At 43.8% G+C, this 24,942-nt stretch overlaps 1 protein-coding gene across 9 annotated transcripts in view; it reads right to left on the reverse strand.

The window, feature by feature from the left end:
• Window positions 1-24,942, reverse strand: part of DMD (dystrophin) — a 2,096,968-nt gene that overhangs the window by 745,486 nt on the left and 1,326,540 nt on the right. For all 9 annotated transcript variants that reach the window (XM_070944209.1, XM_070944203.1, XM_070944204.1 and 6 more), the window contains 2 exons: window positions 22,846-22,947; window positions 22,058-22,163 (listed from right to left, as the gene is read on the reverse strand). In XM_070944209.1, coding sequence (XP_070800310.1) covers window positions 22,058-22,163; window positions 22,846-22,947 — 208 coding nt within the window. The remainder of the gene's footprint in view (window positions 1-22,057; window positions 22,164-22,845; window positions 22,948-24,942) is intronic.

Genomic DNA, 24,942 nt, shown 5'->3' on the forward strand with positions numbered 1-24,942 from the left:
TTAAAGTACTGAGCCCATCGTACTTGTTTTGAGGAAAGTTTCCTTGGGGTCTTTAGGGCTTCTAGATTTTTATGATCAGTCCAGACTTCAAAAGGGGTCTTACTGCCTTCTAGGAAGTGCTGCCAGGTTAACAATGCCCAACAAACTGCATAAGCCTCTTTCTCCCAAATGGCCCACCTTTGCTCAGTCTCATTCAACTTTTTGGATGTGTAAGCACATGGTTGTAGTTGGTCTTGCTCATTCTTCTGAAGCAGGACTGCTCCTATTGCCACATCACTGGCATCTGCTTGTATGACAAATGGTTTCTCTGTGTCTGGGTGTTTTAGAATTGGTTCTGCCAAGAACAGCTGTTTAAGTTTTTCAAATGCCGCCTGGCATTCCATAGTCCAGTTCAACGGCTGCTTTGGTTTAGGGATGTCCTCCCCCTTTGTTTTTAAGAGCTTCATGATGGGGAGGGCAATCTGAGCGAAAGCAGGGATAAACTGGCGGTAAAAATTGGCAAAACCCAGGAAGTTCTGTCACTGTTTATGCATGCATGGAGGGTCCCAATCAAGTACAGCCTGCACTTTTAGAGGATCCATCTCAACCCCCTGGTATGAAATGCAGTACCCTAAATAGTCAATCTTCTCTTGGTGGAATTTACATTTGGACAGTTTAGCATAAAGTTTGGCAGAGCGGAGTTTGTTTAAAACCGCCCTGACTAGTTTTACATGTTCTGCTTTGGTCTCGGTATAGATTAAAATGTTGTCCAAGTAGACCAGGACCCCCTTATATAAATACTGATGCAGCATTTCATTTATTAATTGCATAAACACTGTAGGGGCTCCTTGCAACCCAAAGGGGAGCACCTTGAATTGGTAGAAGCCGAAGGGGGTGTTAAATGCCGTTTTCCACTCATCCCCTTCCTTAATTCTGACACAGTAGTAAGCCTCCCTTAAGTCCAGCTTTGAAAATTTTTTTCCTTTAGCGAGGTGTGCTAGCATATCTTTCATAAGGGGGAGGGGATACATGTTCTACACAGTGATCGTATTCAGGTTTCTAAAATCAACACCTAGACGTTTTGAGACATCTTTTTTCTCTCTAAATAGCACTGGAGCTGCGATTTTTGGTCGGGTTGGCTCAATGAAACCCCTTGCTAGGTTTTTCTCAATAAACGTTCTCAGCTCTTCCAACTCCCCCGATGACATGCTGTACATCTTGGGTTTAGGGAGTTTAGCACCAGGTAAGATTTCTATTGCACAGCTCCAGAGCTCGTCTGAGGCTTTGTCACTAAAAACTTCAGCCAAATCCTTGTACTCTATGGTATGCCCTCAGTTGGCATGGCGTGACCAGGCATGGCTGTTTCTCGATTCTCTGCCCCCTCAGTTCCTTTATGTGGATTCTCAGCAAAAGTCACATTCCTCTGAAATTTTATGATGCCTTGTTTCCAATTGATTTTTGGGTTCCATTTTTTCAGCCATGCAAGGCCCAGAACAAATGGCCATTCCATGCCAGGTGCCACTATAAATGTAAGCATTTCCTTGTGGCTTCCGATGCCTATATGTAGAGGCTCAGTAGCAAAAGAAGCTGGCTCCCCCACCCCTGCTATTGACCCATCTAGTTGGCAGAAAGTGATGGGGTTTTTCAACTTTCTTACATTAATCCACAACTTCCCTACTAGGGTTGGGCTTATCAAACAATGGGTGCACCCTGAGTCCACTAGAGTGGAGATATTTATCTCCCTGTCTTGGTTCGGGATAAATAGTCTTAAGGGGAGGGTAAGGGTTTAATTGGTTTGCTTACCAGTGGTTCATCATCTGGATCGCTTCCAAATGAGTGTGATTCCTCCTGTTCAGATGCCAGGGTTTCCTCCCAAAAGAGGGGAGGGGATGGAACTTTTACGGTCTCCCTGCTCCTTAGGGCAGTCTCATTCCCACGCCAGCCTGGTTATGCAAGGTTCTCCCCTGGTGGGTGGTTCTGGGCGGGTGTTTGCGAACGACACTCTGCAGCTCAGTGTCCCTCTTTTCCACATTTGAAACAGGCTGAAGATCTCAGAGAGAATACGGTTTGTGGTTTGAGGGGCTCTTGCTTCCATTGGGGTGGGGATTTCTTCCATGCTCGCCCCACTCAATACTGGTTTCTGGCCATATCCATCTCAGCTTCTTCGGTGGTGACATACCATTCATGTAGGTGATTCAGTGCACCTTGGGCCATGCAGGCATTGTATAGATCATCACTCAGCCCAACCTTGAAACAGCTCACCCAAATATCCCCCGGCCAGTGAACATGACACGCGAGGTCCTGGAATTTTTCAGTATACTCTGCTACAGGCCATCGCCCCTGCCTCACCACTTTGATGCAGTCGTGTGCTTTGCGATCTGCTAGTGGGGCCTCAAATCGACGTTGCAGGGCCATCATGAAAAGGTTGAAATCCTGTAATTCTGGTGCGTTGGCATTATGCAAGGTCACCATCCGTCTGGCAGCGGCACCCTCTAGGACTAGGGTCACAACTCGCACTCGGGATCCTTGGGTTAGGAAATCACGCCCATACTCTTGCATGTAGGTTAGCATATGTGCATGAAGAATCCTAATTGTTGTGGATTCCCATCAAACTTCACCCCAAGGGAAGGAGTTTCTTTTTCCAGTTGCGGGACTTGGGGCTGGTTGGGAATGGGTGCCGGTGTGCGTGCGGCCTGGTGGGGAGGGTTTGCTGGGTTTGCTGGGTCTTCTCCCACTGCTGCTGCAGAGGGCCATATCGGTGCTTGGGAGCACGCCCCCACTATCTTCGAGCAGTGGCGTGCTCCGACACTTTTGATTCTGTCTGACTCCCTGGAGGTTTGAGAGAGAGGGTCCCTGGGCTTAGGCTGGTTTATTTTAATGCCAGATCTGTGGTTAACAAAGCTCCCCTCATCCGCGAGTTGATTGAGGAGGAGAACACAGACGTGGCTTGCATTACGGAAACCTGGTTGGGCTCGGAGGGAGGGGTCCCTCTGACTGAACTTTGCCCACCAGGTTTTTGGGTGCTACACCAGCCGAGGGCCCAGGGTAGGGGTGGGGGGTTGGCGGTTGTAATTAGGGAATCCCTTGGCCCATGGGAGGTCACTTTTCCTCAGATAGATGGGTGTGAGTCCCCCCTTATGAGATGGGATCCTCAAGGGCAGTTGGGCCTGTTGATTGCATACCTATCTCCCAGCTGCGTATCAACGGCCCTGCCCAGGCTGCTCAATGCTCTCTCGGGGTTGGTGGTTGAGTTCCCTAAACTCATTGTTCTGCCATCCCTGGGTGGAGCGTTGAGGGCGGCCCGGGAATTCATGGCTTCCATGGCAGCCATGGGCCTGACCCAGATAATTCAGGGCCCAACTCATGAGGAGGGGCACACCCCCAATCTTGTTTTTATCTCGGAATAGTGGCAGGATGACTTCGGTGGGGCAGTACCAGTTATCCATCCCCTGTCATGGACCGATCATCATCTCCTGCTGCTAGGCTTCCTGAATGCCACCCCCCCCCCCTTGCTGGGATGCGGGACCGACCATCTGGTTCTGCCCCAGGCACCTGATGGATCCGGAGAGATTCCAGACAGAGCTTGGGACAATACCTCTCTCTCTCTCACACGCCCCGGTCGAGGCTCTGGTGGATGCCTGGGAAAAGGCAGCCTACGGGGCACTCAACCATGTTGTGCCTTTGTGGCCTCTGACATGACGCAGATCCCGGTTGGCCCCTTGGTTTACGGAGGAGCTCCGGGAGATGAAGCATCGTAGGAGAGGCCTAGAGAGCAGTTGGAGAGCCAGCCGTTTCGAATCCGACCGTTCCCAGTTGAGATCGTTTACACGATCCTATCTGGTGGCGATGGAGGCAGCGAAGCGAACATACTTTTCCGCCCTCATCGCGCCCGCAGATAATCGCCTGGCCGCCCTGTTCAGGATGTCCCGCTCCCTCCTAAATCGGAGGGCGGGGAATGACCCTTTGCAGGGATGTGCCAAGGACTTTAGTCAGCATCTGCTAGATAAGATCGCTCAGATTTGGGACGTCTTGGACTCTGACTGAGCAGGGTCTGACAGTGAGGAGGTAGCTGGTCTTGTGATTTGGGAAGAGTTCGATCCTGTCACCCCTGAGGAAGTGGACAGGATCGTGGGAAGGTTGAGTGCCACCACATGTGTACTGGACCCATGTCCCTCCTGGCCCGTGCGGCCCGTGAGGTGACACGCGATAGGATCCAGGCAGTAATAATGGCATCCTTGGATGAGGGGATCTTCCCTGCTGCCCTGAAAGAGGTCGTGGTGAGACCCCTCCTCAAGAAACCTGTCTTGGATCCAACTATATTGGATAACTTTCGTCCGGTCTCCAACCTTTGCTTTGTAGCGAAGGTTGTTGAGAGCGTGCTGGCATGGCAGCTCCCATTGGCCCTGGAGGATACAGTCTACCTGGATCCGTACCAATTGGGTTTCAGGCCGGGGTACAGCATGGAGACGGCATTGGTTGCACTGGTGGATGATCTTTGGAGGGCTTGGGACAGGGGACATTCCTCTGTTCTGGTCCTCTTGGATCTTTCGGCAGCGTTTGATACCATCGACCATGGTATCTTGCTGCGACGGCTCGAGGGGTTGTGAGTGGGAGGCACCATTCTACGGTGGTTCTCCTCCTATCCCTTGGGCCATAGGCAAGCGGTGTTGGCAGGGGGGCAGAGGTCGGCTATTAGGCCCCTCACTTGTGGGGTGCCCCAGGGGTCAGTTCTCTCGCCTCTCCTGTTCAGCAGCTATATGAAGCCGCTTGGGAAGATCATCCGTGGTTTTGGGGTGCACTGATGATACCCAGCTTTTTATATCCACCCCAGACTAGCCCAGTGATGCCTTCGACATGATGTCCGGCTGCCCGGAAGCGGTATGAACCTGGATGGGGAGGAACAGGCTTCGACTCAACCCTGCCAAGACCGAGTGGCTGTGGGTACCGACATCTTGTTCCGATCGAGATGTTCCATCATTGACCATCGGGGGTGAGGTGTTACCCCCTGTGGATAGGGCTGCAACCTGGGAGTCCTCCTGGATTCACGGTTGTCTCTGGAAGACCATGTGACAACTGTGACCAGGAGGGCATTTGCCCAGGTTTGCCTTGTGCGACAGTTGCGCCCTTACTTGGACCAGGATGCCCTACGCACTGTTACTCATGCACTGGTCACCTCCCGTCTTGACTATTGCAACGCTCTCTACCTAGGGCTGCCCTTGAAGACCACTCGAAGGCTTCAGCTGGTGGAAAATGCGGCCGCGCGGGTTGTGATGGGAGCGTCCCAACACTCCCATGTTACACCCCTCCTGAATGGCTTGCATTGGTTACCGGTTGCCCTTTGGGTGAGGTTCAAGGTGCTGGTTATCACCTATAAAGCCCTTCATGGCCTAGGCCCAGGATACCTGTTGGTCCCCCTGCAGCCAGCGACAATCCCCAATCGCCCGGTGTGTTCCCACAGACAGGGCCTCCTCAGGGTGCCGTCGGCCAGACAGTGTCGACTGGCGACCCCCAGGGGGAAAGCTTTCTCTGTGGGCGCACCCACCCTCTGGAACCAACTTACGTTGGAGCTCCGGATGGCCCCTGACCTTCGCTCGTTCTGCTGCGAGTTGAAGACCTGGTTGTTCCATAGCCTGGACTGATGGGGGGTTTTTTAATGAATTTTAAACTATTTTAAACTGGGTTTTAATCCTATATCGCCGTGATGGCGAACCTATGGCACGCGTGCCACAGGTGGCACATGGAGCCATGTTGCCTGGCATGCGCACCATCGGCCATTCCTCTTCCTGGTTCGCACCCGAAGCTTAGTTTATCAGACTAGCTGGCCTTGCGCATGCGTGCACCAGAAACTGAAAGTACATTTCCCGGCATGCACATGCTCACTGGGCAGCTCCTCTTACAATGTGTGTGAGGCTGAACTGTTGGCTGCTGTATTATTGGTCTCCTGCTGCTTTCCCGGACTACCTGGCCCCAGCCCAAGCCCAGCTGCTCTGCTCTTCGCCCTCCTGACTGCCTTCAACTTCCTAATTTTTGGTAAGTTGCAGGTGGGCTGCTGCGTGGGGGGGGAGGCTTGGTGGGGGTGGCAGGGTGCCGCTCAGGATCGAGGTGGGCTGCTTGGCATGGGGGTGCAGAGGAGAAAGAGAAAAACTTTTCAATGGGGAGACTATCATACGGAGAGCTCTTGGGGGGGTGGGGGGGCATGCAGAGCCGGTGCAGAGGAGAAAGAGAAAAACTTTTCAATAGGGAGTCTATCATACGGATAGCTCTTGGGGGGTGGGGTGCGTGCAGAGCCGGTGCAGAGGAGAAAGAGAAAAACTTTTCAATGGGGAGACTATCATACAGAGAGCTCTTGGGGGGTGGGGAGGCGTGCAGAGCCGGTGCAGAAGAGAAAGAGAAAAACTTTTCAATGGGGAGACTATCATGGAGAGCTTTTGGTGCGATGGGGCGGGGGCGTGCCTTGCCTGCACCGCTTGCTTGGAGCTGGTCTGGAAAGGAAAAACTGCAGCCGAATTAGGCAAGACACGCACCTGCCCCGATCGCACCAAAAGTTCTCCAAAAGCTCTCTGTATGATAGTCTCCCCACTGAAAAGCTTTTCTCTTTCTCCTCCACACCGGCTCTGCACCCCACCGCCCCCAAGACCAACAGGATCTGCCCAGGATTGAGGTGGGCTGCTTGGCATGGGGGTGCAGAGGAGAAAGAGAAAAACTTTTCAATGGGGAGACTATCATACGGAGAACTCTTGGGGGGTGAGGGGGTGTACAGAGCCGGTGCAGAGGAGAAAGAGAATAATTCTTTTCAATGGGGAGACTATCATACGGAGAGCTCTTGGGGGGTGGGGGAGTGTGCAGAGCCGGTGCAGAGGAGAAAGAGAAAAACTTTTCAGTGGGGAGACTATCATACGGAGAGCTCTTGGGGGGTGGGGGGGCATGTAGAGCTGGTGCAGAGGAGAAAGAGAAAAACTTTTCAATGGGGAGACTATCATGGAGAGTTTTTGGTGCGATGGAGCGGGGGCGTGCCCTGCCTGCACCGCTTGCTTGGAGCTGGTCTGGAAAGGAAAAACTGCAGCCGAATTAGGTAGGACACGCCCCCACCCTGATCGCAACAAACAGTCTCTGTATGGTAGTCTCCCTATTAAACTATGCAACTCGAGTGATCCCCCGCCCAAACGGAACAAGCTTGCTCTTTCCTCCAGGAAATGAGCTCAGGGTCCAAAAAGTGCTTCCCGCTTCTCCTCTACCTGCATGCAGTTACTGGCACTGCACCCAGGTAGCAGCTGATGGCAAAACTCACTTAACCATAATAATTTCTATTTCATCTCTTTTTCCGCACTAGGTACCACTATTTGATTTCTTTGTCTTTTATTCAAATAACAACAAAAAAACCAATACAGTTCAGTATGAATTGGCTTTACAGTCCTTCCTTGATGCATTTTTTTTCATTGGTTAGCTAGTTTAAATGCCAAAGAAAAATCAATGGTATATTTTTCAGATCTTTGGAGGATCACACTGTCAATCATTCACACTGTTCAAAGCTATTCATTTAAACTTTAAAACAAAACTAACAGGTGTGAATTAAGTTTTAGCTAAAAAATGGAGCTTTAATTCCAGAAGTCCATTCTTAAACTTGGACTTCTGGAATTAAAAGGCTCTGGATTAAATGGTACTCCAGACAAAAGATGGAGAAGAGTATCTTGCTTTTAGACATGATAATACAGTAGCTGTCTAGAAAGGTGACTTATGAGCTATTTTTACATCATCAGAAATTTAATTTCTTACCTGGTAAAAATGCAAAGACAAGCAGTACAAGGAGCAAATAAAAGACATTCATGTTGGGGTTGGTTCTGGACCAAATATTACTTGTGGGACAGAAACCAGCTCAGCCCTCCTTGTGGCTCCTTAAAAAGCATCCCCCCCACATGTTCCAGCACCTGAGGAGGCAGGGGAGGGCTGCAGGTTAATCCCAAGGGGGTCTGGGAGTGGGTGTGAATTCATCTCACAGCCCTCTCCATCCCCCTCCTCTGTGAAATTGCTTTCTCCCACTTGCTGGTGGTCAGCAAATTCAAAAGGAACCCCCAGCAGAGAATCACTGCTCTAGATTGGTTGATTCAGGGGATTTCTTTAGTGTTAACTAATAGTATTAGCTATTTTTGTTACAGGGATAGATTTGTATTGGATGCCACATTTTTTTTTTAATTTTGTGTTTTTGTAGACTCCAAGTCTTGAATACCCAAAAAAAATGAGTACAGCAAAAAACACAAAAGCAGATAGTGGAAGAACATTCCAAGAGGCGTGGACAGAATCATTTGGAGTGATTGAACGCAGTGGAAAAGCATTATGTACTTTGTGCAATGAAAGTGTTGTGTGTCGCACATCAAGTGTCAGACGACACTTTGACACCAACCACAAAAGTGTTGCTGAACTTGGTGCAACTGAAAGAGAAGAGTTTATTGCAGGGAAAGTGAGGAACTATCATTCCCAGTCTCTTAGTTTTTCCAACTACCTGTCCAGAACAAATCATCTGACAACTGCCAGTTTTCAAGTTTCACTGTGCCTAGTAAAACATGGCAAGTCCCTCTCTGATGGGGATATTTTTAAAACAGCCATTTTGTCTGCGAGTAATTCTCTTTTTCATGATTTCCCAAACAGGGATAAAATTATGCAACGCATCTCTGAGGTGCCACTTAGTAGAAATACTGTTAAAGATCGAGTCCAGCGCATGGCAAGTGATGTTGGTCAGCAGCTCACCACTGACCTACAAAAGGCAGCCTGTTACTCCATGTGCTTGGATGAGAGCACAGATGTAAATAATCATGCAAGGCTAGCAGTAATTTTGCGTTATGCTGCTGGTGACATCATGAGAGAAGAGCTGGTGAAACTGGTGTCTTTGCCTGAAAGAACACAAGGGATCGATATCTACAATGCTGTGATGGAGGCTTTTTCATCACAAGACATAAGACCAGAAAAAGTGGTTTCAATTACTAGTGATGGGGCACCTTCTATGGTGGGGGCAACCTCTGGTTTCATACAGTTGTTTGTTAAAGAAACAAAGCATAAAGTTATTCAGTTCCATTGTATCATACATCAAGAAGCTCTTTGCGCCAAGGAAAGCAGCAAAATATTTGAAGATGTCCTCAGAGATGTCACAAAAATGGTGAATTTCATCATGGCTTGTGCTCTGAATTCTCGACAGTTTCAAACACTTCTTGAAGAGGTTCAGGCACAGTATAATTGTTTACTTATGTACAATAATGTCCGGTGGCTGAGCAAAGGACGAGTCCTGGAGAGATTTGTAGGCTGCTTGGATGAAATTAGGCTGTTTATGAATGAAAAAGGGCAGGAATATCCTCAACTCACTGATATGGCCTGGGTTACCAACCTCATGTTTTTTACAGATTTTACAGTACACTTCAATGTACTGAACAAACAACTACAAGGTTTTGGGAAAACAGCAGAAATGATGTTTGATGATATCAAAACATTTGAGAGAAAACTGGAGATTTTTGAAAGTGACATTGAAAGTCAGCAGCTGAAATATTTTCCAAATCTAAAAATGCATTTAGAAAATTCTACAATATTTGCAGACAATCCTACAAGCCATCGGAAAATCTACAAGGAATATTCTAGCATTGTAGCAGCTGCAAGGGTGAATTTTAGTAACAGGTTTTTGCAATTCCGTAAGATGGAGACAACCCTGGCTTTTCTTACTTCTCCAGATAAAGCCAAATTTGCAGAACTTGATCTTTCCTGCTTACACTGGTTAAATTTAGGAAATCTGGAAATGGAGCTAGTGGAATTTCAAGAAAGCTCCCTGTGGAAAAATAAATTCTGTGACCTGCGTGAAACATTTGAGAAGATGGAAAGAAAGGGAAACACAGTTAGTTCTGACACAGTTACCTGTATTTCTGAAAATGAAATCCTTAAAGTGTGGAATTCTCTGCCAAATAGGTTTAAGTCAATGAAAGCACTTGGGATTGCTTTCCTTACTTTGTTTGGATCATCTTATGCTTGTGAGCAGCTGTTTTCAGCTTTGAATTATATCAAATCTGACACCAGAAACAGACTTACAGATGAACTGAGTGCTGCATGTGTTGCTCTCAAACTTACAAGCTATGAGCCAAGGTTAGAAAAATTATCAGCAGGCATACAACAGCAAAAGTCACATTAATAAAAAGCATGCCAAATGCAAAGTTTTACATTTCAATAAAAAGTTGTTTGTATCATTGAAAGCACTGTTATTGTGGGTTTTTTTTCTAGAGAAAATACGTTAATCATGTAGTTTGTTGTTTTTTCTAAACTAAAACCTCAGTATTCAGGTTACCATATTTTTCGGACTATAAGACACACTGGTATATAAGACGCACCAAGATTTCGAAGAGGTAAGCAAAAAAAAAAAAAAAAAAAAAAGGTTTGTCCTTCCCAGCCCCCAGGAGCAGTCTGCAGGCCTCCCAAAGACTCTGTGCACCCTGTTTTTGCAAAAACGGGACATGCGAGGCAGGGCTTTGGGAGGCCAAAAATGGCTGTTTTCGGTGTATAAGACGCACCAACATTTCCAAAATCTTTTTTGGGGGGGGAATGCATCTTATATGCCAAGAAGTACGGTAAATTGCCATGTTGGCACTCCGAGATAAATATGTGGATTTTGGGTTGCGGTTTGGGCACTTGGTCTGAAAAAGGTTCGCCATCACTGCTATATCATTTTAATAGGAATTATGCATTTTACTGTTGTGAGCTGCCCTGAGTCCTCGGAGATAGGGCGGCATATAAATTAGATAAAATAAATAAATAAAATAAAAATAAATAAAATCTGCTTGATAGGTAGGCTCCAGAAGGGGGTTGCCTCCCATGGCATCATCCGCAACTGCTGCCATTCCCTTTGGTTGTTGTCCTGAGTCCCTTTGGATGTTCAGATTTTCCAAAGTTTCCATCACCAATTGGGTTATATGCCTCTTCAGATAATCCTCCCTCAGTGGTGCTTTGGTCAGTCCTCCCTGGTCAGCAAGGGTTTCTAGTTCTAGTTTCCACCCCGGTTTTCAGTTGCCATGGCTGAGGGTGACTCCTCTGGTTCTCTCATCCCAGCCATCTTTCTTCCCAATGCCAATTGACCAGCGGGGCTTTTCAGGATTCTCCAGGGTTACCTCATCCTCTCTGATAGGGTGTACGAAACAGGCATCCGACTGGGTGATGGTTGCTGTCTCCCCCCAGCAATCGGTTTCTCCCAGTTCTCTGCTTTGTTCAGACATGGTTTGCAAGGTCCCCTCAGTAGAGCGAAGATTGCTTCTCTGGGTTGACCATTTTGCAGATCATGCTTTCTGTAAGGATTGCCTCTCCTTCCAACTTAAGAAAGTACGAATTCTTGAAACGTGGTTGTTCAAAAGGATTCTTTTATTAAGCAGAAGTGAAAGCCATCCAGCTAAAGCACGATCTGAATACCTTAGGCAAGACAAGTAGGATTAAAGCAATAGAGACCCCTCCCTTTAAGTCAGAATGCAGATTTTAGCCAATACACAAGTGTGAAGATATTTTCTTTCCCAATTTCCCTGAGAACCCGAACAACCATGCATTCCCACTGTTCCCCTTTAAAATGAAATGGCCCACATGGCTATCACAAAAATTCCTTCAGGTAAAGAGGATCTGAGGGCTCTTTGGCGCCAGGATATATGTTGTAAAATATCTGTTGACACAGGCTATGCTCATAAATTGAATCCAAGTCTCCCCTTCCTCCAATTGAATGGCAGTATCACTTTTAGGGATCTGACACTACTCCTGGAAGAGATCCCCACTGGAAGGGAGAAGGGAGGAAACCAAACCTCATTCTGCCCTGCCACGCTCATATGCCTGCTTCCATTGTGGGAAAGAAGGTCAGCACGCAAATGAGTGCCATGTGAGAATGTCCACCTGAAAGGGAGAGAAGCAGGTCAGAAGGAAACCCTAAAAGCCACCACCACGTTACAAAGATATCACCCTGAAGACCCATGCAGTTGTTGAATATCCATCGCAATCAATTACAATGCGAGGAACTCTGACCCCTCCAGTGGAGGAACCCAGTCAGTCAGAGAGCGACTACGAAGACCCTTTGTTGAGTGGGGTTGTCGAACCCCTTACAACCCCTATAGAACTGTTAATTCTGGTAACAGGGAGAAAAGTGAGACTTAAGCATTGTTAGATTCAGGGTGCATGAAAAACCTAATGCCCAATTCCCCAACTCTGGTTGAGGAATTGGGCATTCAACTAAGGCCACTAAAAACCCCAGTCTCATTCTGTGAACTTGATGGGTCCATTGCAGGGGGTGCCCTGGTCATGTTTGCCACTGAACCACTCGAACTAACAATGGTAAATCACTCGAAAACCATTGCTTTCATTGTGACACCAAGGATGGACTGGGCCTTAGTTCTGGGGCTAACTTGGTTAAAGAAGTGGAACCCACGGGTAGACTGGACTGAGGGGACCTTCCAATTCCCTAATGATGAATTAATTTGGAATGAGGAACCCCACCAGACTGAAACACTTCAGATTGAGGAGGTAGCTGCTGCTGTGGCAAATGGACCCCTAGTGGACGTCCCCAGGGAATACTGGGATTTGATGGAGATTTTCAATGAAGTGGCCTCAGATGAACTTCCCCGTCATAGGTCTATGGATTGTGCCATCTGGAGATTGTGGCCCCAGATTTTACTGGGAGCCAGACTACCTAAGCCAAAACTTTATACTATGACTCCCTGGGAACTGGATGGATTGTGGCAATTCATAGACAAAAACCTCGAGCGTGGGTTCCTCAAACCGGCAAGGTGACTGCCCCTGTCCTTTTCCGGGAGAAGGATGATTCTTTATGTTTATGTGTGGATTATAGGAATTTAAATGCTATTTGCAAGGAAAATCTTTATCCTCTACCCTTAATGAAAGACATGCTGGCCCATCTGGCAAAGGGGAGAATTTTTTCTAAACAAAACTTGTGTGAGGCTTATTACTGAATCAGGATCCGAGAAGGAGATGAATGGAAAACAGTGTTTAATTGTCCACTAGGATGTTTTCAGTTCAAGGTTTTGCCATTCCAAGGGGCTACCGCCATTTTCATGGAGCTAATTAATGAGGTGCTGCATGAGCACTTGTTTAAGGGAATTTTGGTTTATCTTGATGATGTATTGATTTATACTGAAACTAAATCTCAACATGTTAAATTGGTGTGGGGTTTTTGAAGAAATTAAGGGCAGCTAAGTTGTTTGCCAAACTCTCCAAATGTGATTTTCACCAAGATAAGATAGATTACCTTGGGTATAGAATCTCTCACCAGGGGGTGGAAATGGACCCCGCAAAAGTCAAAGCAGTCCTCAAGTAGGAAACCCCCCATATTTGCAAACAATTGCAGAACTTCCTGGGATTCACTAACTTTTATAGGCAGTTCTTCCCCTATTTTACCAAAATAGTGTTGCCGATTACAAATCTGTTAAAAACCAAGAGGATAGATAAACCGAAACCTAGCAAACCACTGAATTGGACTATGGACTGCCAAGTGGCATTTGAAAAACTGAAAAAAAAATTTTCCTGAATGAGTACATCCACGGAGACCAGAATGGCTTCCTACCTCATAGACAATTGAAAGATAACGTGAGAACTACAATGAATATATTAGAATATTATGAGTGTAATTCTGATAAACAGGTGGCCCTGGTCTCCGTGGATGCACAAAAAGCCTTTGACAGAGTGAGCTGGAAATTTCTCTTTGCACAGTTGAGCGAAATGGAATTCGGGGAAAGTTTTACCAGGGCAATCCGGACAGTATACGCAAAACAGACAGCGAAAATACTTATTAATGGGGAGGAGTCTGAAAAAATTGATATAAGTAAAGGTACTAGACAGGGATGTCCATTATCTCCACTTTTATTTATTTTAACCCTAGAGTTATTATTGAATGAGGTCAGAAGAAATCAAGGAATTAGAGGGCTAAGAAACAGAGGGGAAGAGTTTAAGCTCCAAGCCTTTGCGGACGACTTGATATTTGTCTTGGAAGAACCTTTGGAATCGGGACCAATCCTGCTACAGGAATTGGAGGCTTACGGGAAAGTAGCAGGATTTAAATTAAATAAAGATAAAACCAAGATCCTAATTAAAAATATGACGAAGAATCAAAAAGCGCAGTTAGAGGAAGAACTAGGGATCCAGATAGTCAAAAATCTAAAATACTTAGGAATTTGGCTTTCATCTAAATGCTCGACCATTAAAGAAGACAACTACCAAAAACTACTTAGTCAAACTAAAGAAATGTTGGAAGGATGGAAAAGTTTACAGCTATCATTATTAGGTAGAATTGCAGTAGTTAAGACGTATATCCTGCCTAAATGGATTTTTCTCTTTCAGACAGCCCCAGTTTTAGTAGATACAAATTTTTTTCATTCTTTAGATCAGTGTATACATAGATTTGTATGGCAGAATAAAAAACCAAGGATTAAATTGAAAATGCTTCAAGAATCCCCTTCCAGGGGAGGATTTGGCCTACCTAAATGGGAGCTTTATCATCAGGCAGCTGTCTTAACTTGGATCAGAGACTGGATTGCCTTGAGGAGGAGGAGAATCCTTAGCTTGGAAGGCCACAATTTGCAACAGGGGTGGCACTATTATCTGAGTCAGGAAAGGCCCAAAAAACATAAATATTTTATGGACCACTTTATTCGAAAGGTTTTGATGACCATATGGGATCGAATAAGAAATAAATTTTACCTGATGACTCCGATTTGGCTTTCCCCGTTAGAGGCAATGACACACCCGACTCTTTACAACAGAAATAAACCACTAATCTACCAAACTCTGTTGGATCCTTCAGGCAAAGTAAAATCTCGAAATATGCTGGGGGAATTAGGCTATGAGCTAGATTGGTGGTCATACAATCAGATCCAATCCAGGACAGCTCAGGATAAAAATAAAGGAGGAATTTATAATTCTCTACAGGAACTTGATAAGATCTTGTTGGGGAAGGATGAGAAGGTATTATCCAAACTCTATCAATTCCTCTTATGGGAACTTACTTTCATAGTTGGTGGACCTGTCCCCGAGCAAAAGAATATTGGGTTAGAATTCAAAAATGGATTTTAGAAATCATAGGATGTAGAATAGATTTGAACCCGGAAACATTTTTACTAGGCATGAAACCAGAGAATTTAAACAAATCTAATTGGTATCTCGCTCTCCACATCATCATTGCAGCCAGGATCTCGTTCGCGCAAGAATGGAAATCTAAAAATATCCCATCGGAGGCTACGTTAATTGCAAAGATCATGGACTGTGCAGAAGCAGACAAGCTTACTGGACTTTTGCGAGATAGACAAGAATCGGGGTTATATAGGAGCTGGGACAGATGGTATGCTTGGCTGCAAAAAAAGAAATCTTAAGAAGAACGAAAATATTAACCTTAATGTGAACGTGGGTAAATACTTCCAGGAGTACTGCATGACGATTGAGAATTTTTTTTCTGGTTAAACCTTCCTTTCTTTTGATGAGTTAGCTTAATGGAAGTTTGTACTTTCTCCAGGCGAAAATTGATACTTTAAAACTCTATATGTATTATACTACTCTCTGCAATTCTATCCATATTATTATATTTTTTTCTGTATTTTTTAATAATTTTCAATAAAAAATTAAAAAAAAAAAAAGAAAAACTGAAAAAAAAACCTCTTTTCAGCTGAACCTATATTAAGATATCCAGACACAGAGAAACCATTTGTAATCCAGGCCAATGCCAGCAATGTGGCAGTCAGTGCTGTTTTACTCCAGGAGAATGAAGAAGGCAAATTACAACCATGTGCATACCCCTCTAGGAAGTTAACTGAATCTGAATAGAGATGGGCAATATGGGAAAAGGAGCCTTTTGTAGTTAGGTGGGCACTCCTAACTTGGAGACATTTCTTGGAAGGAAGTAAAATACCTTTCCAAGTATGGACCAACTACAAGAACCTGGAAGCACTCAAAACCCCACGGAAAATGTTTCCAAAACAAGTCCCATGGGCACAGTACTTCCAATGCTTTAATTTCACTTTGAAGTATTTACCCGGAGGGAAAAACTTTTTGGCAGATGCCTTGTCCAGACTACCACAATACAACAGTGTGAAAGCAGAAGTAATTAAGCCCATGATCCCAACCTCCCAATTAACAGCTAAGGTCGTCACATGCTCTCAGGCGAAGAATGGCACCTCCACCTTAGACAATGCCACCACCACAGATTTCAAAAAAAACTTAGAAACGGATGAGTGTGTTCTGTCCCCGTCTCACACACACACACAAACAGACAGCCGGGGGTTAAATAAACTGGCAGACAACCAATTCTTCCGATAAGACGCTTGGCAGCAACCCAGTAGCTGCTTGCCAAGAACTTTTACTCAATAAACAAAATACCCACAGTCAAGAATTGTCCAGTTCGTAAAATAAATCCAAGGCCAATAATGTTGTTTCCAAAGATGCAATGTGACTCGATAGTAGTTAGTTTTGTCCATCACAGAGTCTGAATGGCCACTTCACCCCCTTTTATATCCTGTGGGGTGTGGTCCAGTGACTCAGCCTAATCTCTGGCACGCCTTTTCTTCTGTTGTGCGCGCTTATCTCTGTGACGCTGCCGAGGATCCAGCCAAGACTCATTACCCTCATCACTGTCCACCTGTGGCTGCGTGGACGTGCTTGGCTCTGGCCCTATCTCTTGCCCTTCGGCAGACACCGAAGGCATTGCCAGAGAGGAGGGTCCTGGAGAGGGAGGCCTTGCCAACTCCTCTCCTTCACTCTAGGAGTCCTCTCCTGCCAATGACACAGGCTCAGGTAACGGAGCCACAACAGAGTGGTTTAGTGCCAATAAACATACTTGCATAGTAAAAGAGGGGTTAACTTGGGCATAAGCTGTATGTCCCAGTTAGGGAAAGGCTGAGAACTATGCAAGCTTGTCACGACTCCAAATTAGGTGGTCACTTTGGTTTTGTAAAAACATTACATTTACTGAAACAGCAATTCTGGTGGCCCTCGCAGGCAGGGGAAAACCCCTGGTCTACTGTGGCCAACTCATTAAGCACCATGGAGAGAGATCTCCATGGATTTCATCGTTGAATTGTCCTGTAAACACAGTGATCTGGGTTGTCACAGATCTTTTCTCAAAATAGGTTCATTTCATCCCATGCCAAAAGATCCCTATGGCTAAAGCCTTGGCTAAATTGTTTTTGGTCCACATTTACCACTTGTATGGGGCCCCATGACGTATTATTTCAGAAAGGGGGGTCCAATTCATGTCCAAGTTCTGGAAAGCTTTTTTGAATCTACTTGGGACCGAGCAGGGACTTAGTTCTAGTCATCATCCGCAGACAAACGGGGCCACGAAAAGAATGAATTCAGTTCTGGAACAATATCTGTCCTGTTTTATTAATTACCAGCAGAACAACTAGAGCGAACTACTCCTTTTGCAGAAGTAGCCTATAATAATGCAGTTCATGTTAGCACAGATTTTATTCCTTTCAGAGTGTCCACAGGGCAAGAATTTAATGCTATGGCTGAGTTACCCTTACATGAACCAGATATACCCTCCTTGAAACAGTGGACCAGTCATTTGCAAACTATTTGGCTGATGGTCCGCAAAGTCTTGAATGAAGCCAAGGCTGCCTATAAAGCACAAGCAGACAAGAAGCAAACTGAACCTAAACCTTATAAAGTGGGAGACAAAGTTTACCTTTCCACCAAATTTCTAAAATCTTTGCAGCAGTCTAAAAAGTTGGGTCCTAAATATATTGGGCCTTTTCCCATAGTTCGTATCATTAACCCTGTCATGGTGGAATTACAACTCTGTAAATCATTATAGCAAGTTCACCCCGTTTTCCATTATAGTTTATTGAAGCCTGAAGTCACCTCTGATTTTCATCTGACTACTACCCCCTTTCCATCACCTATTATGGTAGAGGGTGAACAATATTTTGAGGTTCAGGAAATTCTTGATTCTAGGAAATTCCACGGGACCACTCAATACCTGGTGGCTTGGAAACACCTCCCCTTCTCACACAAAAAACATGTGCATGCCCCTAAATTAGTATGTATATTTCATCAATTGTACCCTGACAAACCTCATTGATTTTATGTTTCCTTTGTATCCCCTTCCCCCTTTTGGTTTCAGGTGGACTTCCCATTTTTCTAGGAGGGAGGCATATCAGGTCCCAGATATTTCTACAGAAATGCTGGCATTTTGGTGGGAGGGTGGGGGGAAAGAATGGAGTGCTCTGTATATGAAATTTCTGTTTCTGTTTCTAGTTTCTATTTCCTGCATTACTGTGCTAATCTCTATATGAAGTTTCTGTTTCTATTTCTAGTAATACTGTGTTAATCTCTATATGAAGTCTCTGTTTCTGTTTCCCTGCAATGATGGTTTGGTTAGCATTGCTTTAAATAGCTGGTTTTAAGTGAGAAGCTTCAGTTCTCTTGTTACCACAAACCTTCCAATAAAAGCTCCTTTTGGAACAACTGCAATTTCAAGAGTCCTGCTTTCTTGGGAAGATTGGAGATGCAAGACCTTACAGAAACAGTTTGCCTTCAGAAGTTGTAGGTGCTTCATCACTGGAGGTTTTTAAGAAAATACTGGATAGCCACCTGTCTGAAATGGTATAGGGCCATGATGACAAACCTATGGAACATGTGCCAGAGGTTGCATGCAGAGCCCTCTCTGTGGGCATCCGCACTGTCACCAGCTGCACTTCTGGTTTCCATGTGCACCAGTCAGCTGGTTTTTGGGTCTCTGGAACTCCATTGGATGCACGTGCAGACACACGCACAAGGGTTCCAGTTTGGGCACTTGGTGCCTAAGGTCCCTTCTAGCTATATTCTGATTAATTACTATAGTTTAAATAAATAAATAAATAAATAATATATTAATTAATATAGCTTAAATAAATAAAATGGAATATAGTTAAGTTGTGATTTTGCCATAGAATCATATTAAACTCTATGTAATTTCCAGATAATTTTCCAGTTTGACTACCTTTTTAATTAATATTCAGCTAAATCTACCCTTAAACTGAACTGTTTGTTCAACTGATCAGTTGTACAAATATATTAATATTCCATTATTTTTCTAAAGGCATATCTGTACAGCAGAACAACTAATAGCAGTTTCTCATTCTTTTTTTTCCCCATTATCAATAACTAACAGATAAGCAGAGGTGGTATTCAGCCGATTTGGACCAGTTTGGGTGAACTGGTAGTGGAAATTTTACCTGGTTTGGAGAACTGGCAGATACTACCTCTGGCTGGCCCTGGCCCCACCCACTCGCTCGCCCGGTCTCCACTTACCCCGCCTGCCCACTTGCCACCAACTCCACCTGCCTGCTCATGCCGCCCTGCCCAGTCACTCCTCACCTCCTATGTGGCACACTAGGTCCTCGCTGGTGCATGTGCTCTGATCTGTGGCTTGCCTGCCTAAACTGCCTTCCCACATGGTACCTGCACCACAACTGAGCGGCCGTGATCTGTTTGCTTACAGGTAAGCCTGCAAGTTGCACTAGCCCCCACCCCACCATCCCCAGAGCTCATCTGGCTGGGTTTGCTGCCAGCACGGCTCCATTCCAGGTGTCAGCACTGGCTGCAGCCTAGATAGGTGCCCCCCCACCATCCCCAGGCTCATCTGGCTAGCTAAGCCGCCAGTGCAGCTCTGATGGTGGTGGTGCTGGCTGCAGCCTAGCTACCTCCCCCCCCATCCCCAGAGCTTGCCTGGCTGCACTGGCTTCGCCGCTGGTGAGGTTCCAACCCAGGTGGTGGCACTGGCTGCGGTCTAGCTAGTAGTCCCCCTGTCCTTGGGCTTACCTGGCTAGCTTCGCCGCCGGCGCTGTGGCTCCATCACACATAGTGCTTGCGGCCTAGGTAGCTAGCTGCCCCCTCAACATCCCTAGCCTCCAGCACTGCTTCCTGCACTTCCCAAAGTTTCCCAGTGCTTCCTGGAGCTTCCTACTGTTCCCAGCACTTCCTGCGCTTACCGGACCTCCCTGCAATTCCTGGATCTTCCTGGATCTTCCCGCTTGCCTCTGAATGCCAGTTGGGAAGCTGCATGGCCACGCTGGCCGGGATGATGCTCGCCTGCCTAGCCGGGAAGCTGCATGGCCGTGCTGTCTGGGAGAATGGAAAGCACGCCCATGCAGCTTCATGGCCAGGCAGGTGAGCCTCTTCTTGGCTAATGTGGTTATGCAGCCTCCCGGCCAGGGAGAAGAGAATTCTCCCAGCCAGCACAGCCATGCAGCTTCCTGGCCCCGGCTACATGGCCATTTTAGTCAGAAAGAGGCTCCTGACTGGCCAGGAAGCTGCATGGGAGGACACTTGCCCCATGCAATGCTGCTCACCTGCCTGGCCAGTGTCAGAAGAGAGGGAGGCAGAAAAGTTCGGCCAAGGCTTCTCATTCTTTTCTGCCTCAAACATACACACAGAGCAAACACACATACATCTCACGGCACCGGAGGGACTCACCCATGCATCGTCTCCTTGCAGAAGGTCTTGGCGCCATGAGATATGTGTGTGTTTGCTGTGGAGGAGTGGTCCTTCTTAACAAACTCCAAACTGTTGCTGCAAGCCTGGGTTCCCCGCATGAGCACTGGAAGTCTGGTACTCCCTGTTTCCCTCTACGACCAGCCTTGTGAAAGCCTGCCCTGAGTGCCCTTACAATCGCATGCCTGCAGCCAGAGCTGGGCTTGCAGCAGCAGCAACAGTTTGGAGCTTGTTAAGAAGGACCGTTCCTCCACCCCAGCCATGTTTTTTCCAGTCTGGGCTGTTTGGAATGAAAAGCATGCAATATATATGCTGCTGCTCCCAGGATTCCCTGAACTGGAAGAAAATTGGCCAATGTTCGGCACAGCCAGAGCCGGGCTTGGAAGAGCAGCAGATGGACTTCAGGGCAAACAAATCTACTCCTCAAGCTTCCAATGTCTGATCTGACGAGCTAGAAGAGAGATTCACTGTTGTGCTGGTTAGTATCCAAGTAGGTTTTTTGCTTCCCCCCCCCATCCCAATCCAGCACGGCGCATACAGCCCAATTGAGGTGGAAAATGGGGCGTTTCTATCGGCCCTTCTCTTTTTTTCCCCTAGCCTCCTTTTGCCAGCATTTGGCAGGCAGGTTCGGCAGGCAGTCACATCTTTAGATGGGACTTTAGATTTTGTCAGTCCAAGGGCAGCGGGGGGAGGGGGAGGAGGTACATAGGAAATTGCCCTTTCTCTGCAGCATCAGTCGTGTGACTAAGTGAGTGTGGCCAATTCAGTGTCACTCACAGCAAGATGCCATCCCACCTTGCCATGAGTGATGTGGAGTTGTCCATGCCCACTCAGTCACATGACCCACCAAGCCATGCCCATCAAGCCACGTTCACAGAATTGGTAGTAAAAAAAATTGAATCTCACCACTGCAGATAAGGCATTTAATACCTACCCTATACTTTTTCAGTACAACAGTATTGTAATGTTATTATTGTTCTTAACATTATATTAGGGAAGCTATTCAAGTACTGCTTTAATTTCATTTGTTTTAATCAAAATATAGTTGTAATGTTAATTCTATAGAACATATTTTTTTAAAAAAAGATTTTTATTAATTTTTCAATAAACACAATACCAAAAACGTACATACAAAAATATACATAAAAACAGAAAAAAATAATGCAAGAGATACAAAAAGAGAAAAATGAAAGAAAGAGAGAAGTAGTGAGAGAAAGAAAGGAAAAAGAAAGAAAAGGAAAGAGGGGAAAAGAAAGAAAGAAAAAGAAAGAGAGAAAAAAGAATTTTTTTTGCAAAGCTATGTCCATTTGCAAACCTTATCCTTATAAAATACTTATAGTCTATATATTTTATTTCATCAAATTTTGTTATGTCTGAGCCTGTTTCATCTTTCTCTTTTTAATCCATTCGTACCATTTCTCCCATGATACATAGTACTCTGAAATGGACAAGCTAACATTGGAACTGAAAGAAATGACAGACTCAGAGTACTATAGAGCATATTAAGATGTCAGAGTTATTATTGTTATTATAGTTACAGCAGCATTAACTTTAATACTCTGGGTTAACTTTTACCTGTGAACGTTTTAAATTATTAGGTACTTACCAGCCCGAAAAGGTACAACTGGAACTGCAAACCTTGGCTTTTCTTTTAGAGCTTGGATTAAATGATTTACTGTTTTCCAGTCAGTGTTTAAATCCTCCAATTTTTTCTAAAAGCAAGAGAAAAAAAAAGCCTATTATTAAAAGTTTTATAAAGATCTAGCATTTTAAGATAAATATTTCACCTTTATAATTATTTCTTTTAATTTCTATTCTGTTAAGATATCATTCAAAACTCGTTTGGTATTTAGTAGTTCAATGTTCAGGTAGAATCACTGAGTTGAAATAGTTGATCATCTAATGTAATCTTATGCTGAGGTACAAACTTCAATGCTACAGTATCAATAGAAGGCACTCCAACATATTTGTGCAAGTCTCTAATGGCATTACAAGCCAATCTATTCAGTTTCAAAACTATTTATACTATCTCCACAATTATTTTGCACAGGATTCTGTATCTAGGAATATAAATTTTGTGCACAAGTAAAGTAAAGATAATAGTGGAATAAGATACTTATTACTGACTGAATAGTAGCATTACATAAAATACTACTGAATGTTTTTAAATCTTTCATTTATCAAAACTTGGAGTAAAATATTAAATATTGTGTGCATGACTGTTCTTACTTTGTACATCCAGAACAAAGACCGCATGCAGACTTTTATCAAGTTTGATAATATTAGAATGGAACAGAAGGGCCACAAAAGAAAATAAAATTGGCAATAGTTTGCAAAACAGGAGAAGTATAATCTATCATGCAGTAATGAGTATTAGTAAGATTGTTTCATTACCGTTACTGATTGAGTAACTAGTTTTTCTTTATATAAATGACGCCCTTTAGACAAAATTCCTTCCACATCTGGCTGTTTAGATTTTACAGTTGCTTCAATTTCCTGAAAAAGCAGAAACAAAAGTAGTGTAGATTAGCTCTATTCTGAACAATAAAAGAATCATAGTTTGAAATTCCCCAAGAAGTTGCATTCTGGATAAAGTAGTAATCAAAAATGTTTAGCAAAAAAACATTTTTTTAAAAAAACTGAGGCAACAATAGTCCCTATGTCTTAGTGACTGAATAGTACAGAAATAAATCAAAATAAAATTGATACAGGAAATAAGATATATTTAAAATAATATTGCATTAAACTGACTTGTCAAAGTCAAAAAGAGACTCTGATATCAGCCACTACTATCACTAATATTTTCTTAGCTAAAAACATATTGTTTTTAATTTTGAGATATTTCCTGAGGGGAAAATCATCTTATTGTTATTAATATTCCTTTCTGTATTTGTCAACATTCAAAGAACAAGATATGTGTGTATTACTGTTTTGGACAGGAAGGCTGTGCAGAGAGTGATGATGGCAGAAAAGATTATTGGAAGTTCACTTCCTTCTATCCAAGACATCGCATATAAACACTGCTTGACCAAGGTCCGCAGTATTGTCTGAGATGCTACACATCCTCTCCATGACCGGTTTTCTTTGTTACCTTATGGGAGGAGGCTTCATGATATCTGAAGCATAACAACTAGATTCTGTAATAGCTTTGTACTAATATAGTATCAATCATGTTAACTCTCAAGACTCTCTTTTCTGCTATGTATTCAAAATTGATTGGGATTAATGGCTATATGTATGTATTTCATACATCACATGTGCCGTATTTTTCAGAGTATAAGATGCACCAGAGTATAAGACGCACCTACCTTTTTTGGGTTGTTTTTTTTTAAAAAAGTTTTTTTAAAATTTTTTAGACAAACACACATACAAACATACAATGTATTTTCTTTGAACAGAGTATTTGGCTGGTTCACAAATTTAAACAGTGTTTAGTCATTTCAATTAAATTTACAATTTCTATATTTCCTTTTTGCCATATTTATTCCTCATCTATTTTTTTTTAAAAAACCAATATTACCCTTCATCCCCATCTCTAATCTTAATCAAATTCAATTTTTCCCTTCTATTCTATATTATATCCCTTCCCATTGTCTTCTATTTTTATATCCTTCCTCACATTGGTTAATTATGTAATATTACAATTGTTTAATACAAATTCAACATTTTAATATAAATCAATTATATAACTATATTTTTATATATTAATATGAACATGAATATTCCAATTATTTCCATGCAATCCAATTTCTTACAAATCAATTAATTATGTTTACCAATAATAATAAATCAAATAATTTCCCCTCTTATGTTACTCATTTTCACATCTTAAACTCTCCCAATAACCCACATAGTTTTGCCCATATAATCCTCCAAATCACAACTTAATCATTTCCACTTTCATCACAATATATAATTAAAAATATTTCAATCATAAAATTTCCCTAATTAAATTTTAAAATGTTCTAGCTGTTATCCAAGCTACAATTTAATCCTTTTTTACTTTCACCACCATATACCATTAAAGGTATTTCAATTGTTACAGTTTATACTTATTCATATTTCTAAAAAAAAAAAAAAAAAAAAAAAAAACTTATCATTGTCTAGATTTCAAAAATACAAAGACAAATATTCCAATTATTATTCATTTCATTTTTACAATCATGATTTCCCATTTATTTCTTATTACTATTCATATTTTAATTCTAAATATGTATAACACTTTTCTCTTTCATTTCTTTTTCGCCCTTCCCATTTTTATTTTTGCCTTTTTCGTTCTCTTTTTTTTCTTTTGTGTTTAAAATCTTGAACTCTCCTCTTTTGCCCTAAATTTCCCATTGTTTGTACCTACCTGTTTTGGTGAGGAAAAAGAAGAAAAAGACATCTCCCTCTGTCTCTGCCTAATTTTGCCTCACTGCAGCAAAAAGCAAACAGCCTGCTTTAGTTTCAGTTTCGTTTTCAGCATAGCTTGATTAGCACAAGGAAAAAAAA

Source organism: Pituophis catenifer, unplaced genomic scaffold (genome assembly GCF_029215685.1).
Source record: "Pituophis catenifer annectens isolate HBS135680 unplaced genomic scaffold, rPitCat1.0.hap2 SCAF_4, whole genome shotgun sequence".
Classification (NCBI taxonomy): Eukaryota; Metazoa; Chordata; class Lepidosauria; order Squamata; family Colubridae; genus Pituophis; species Pituophis catenifer.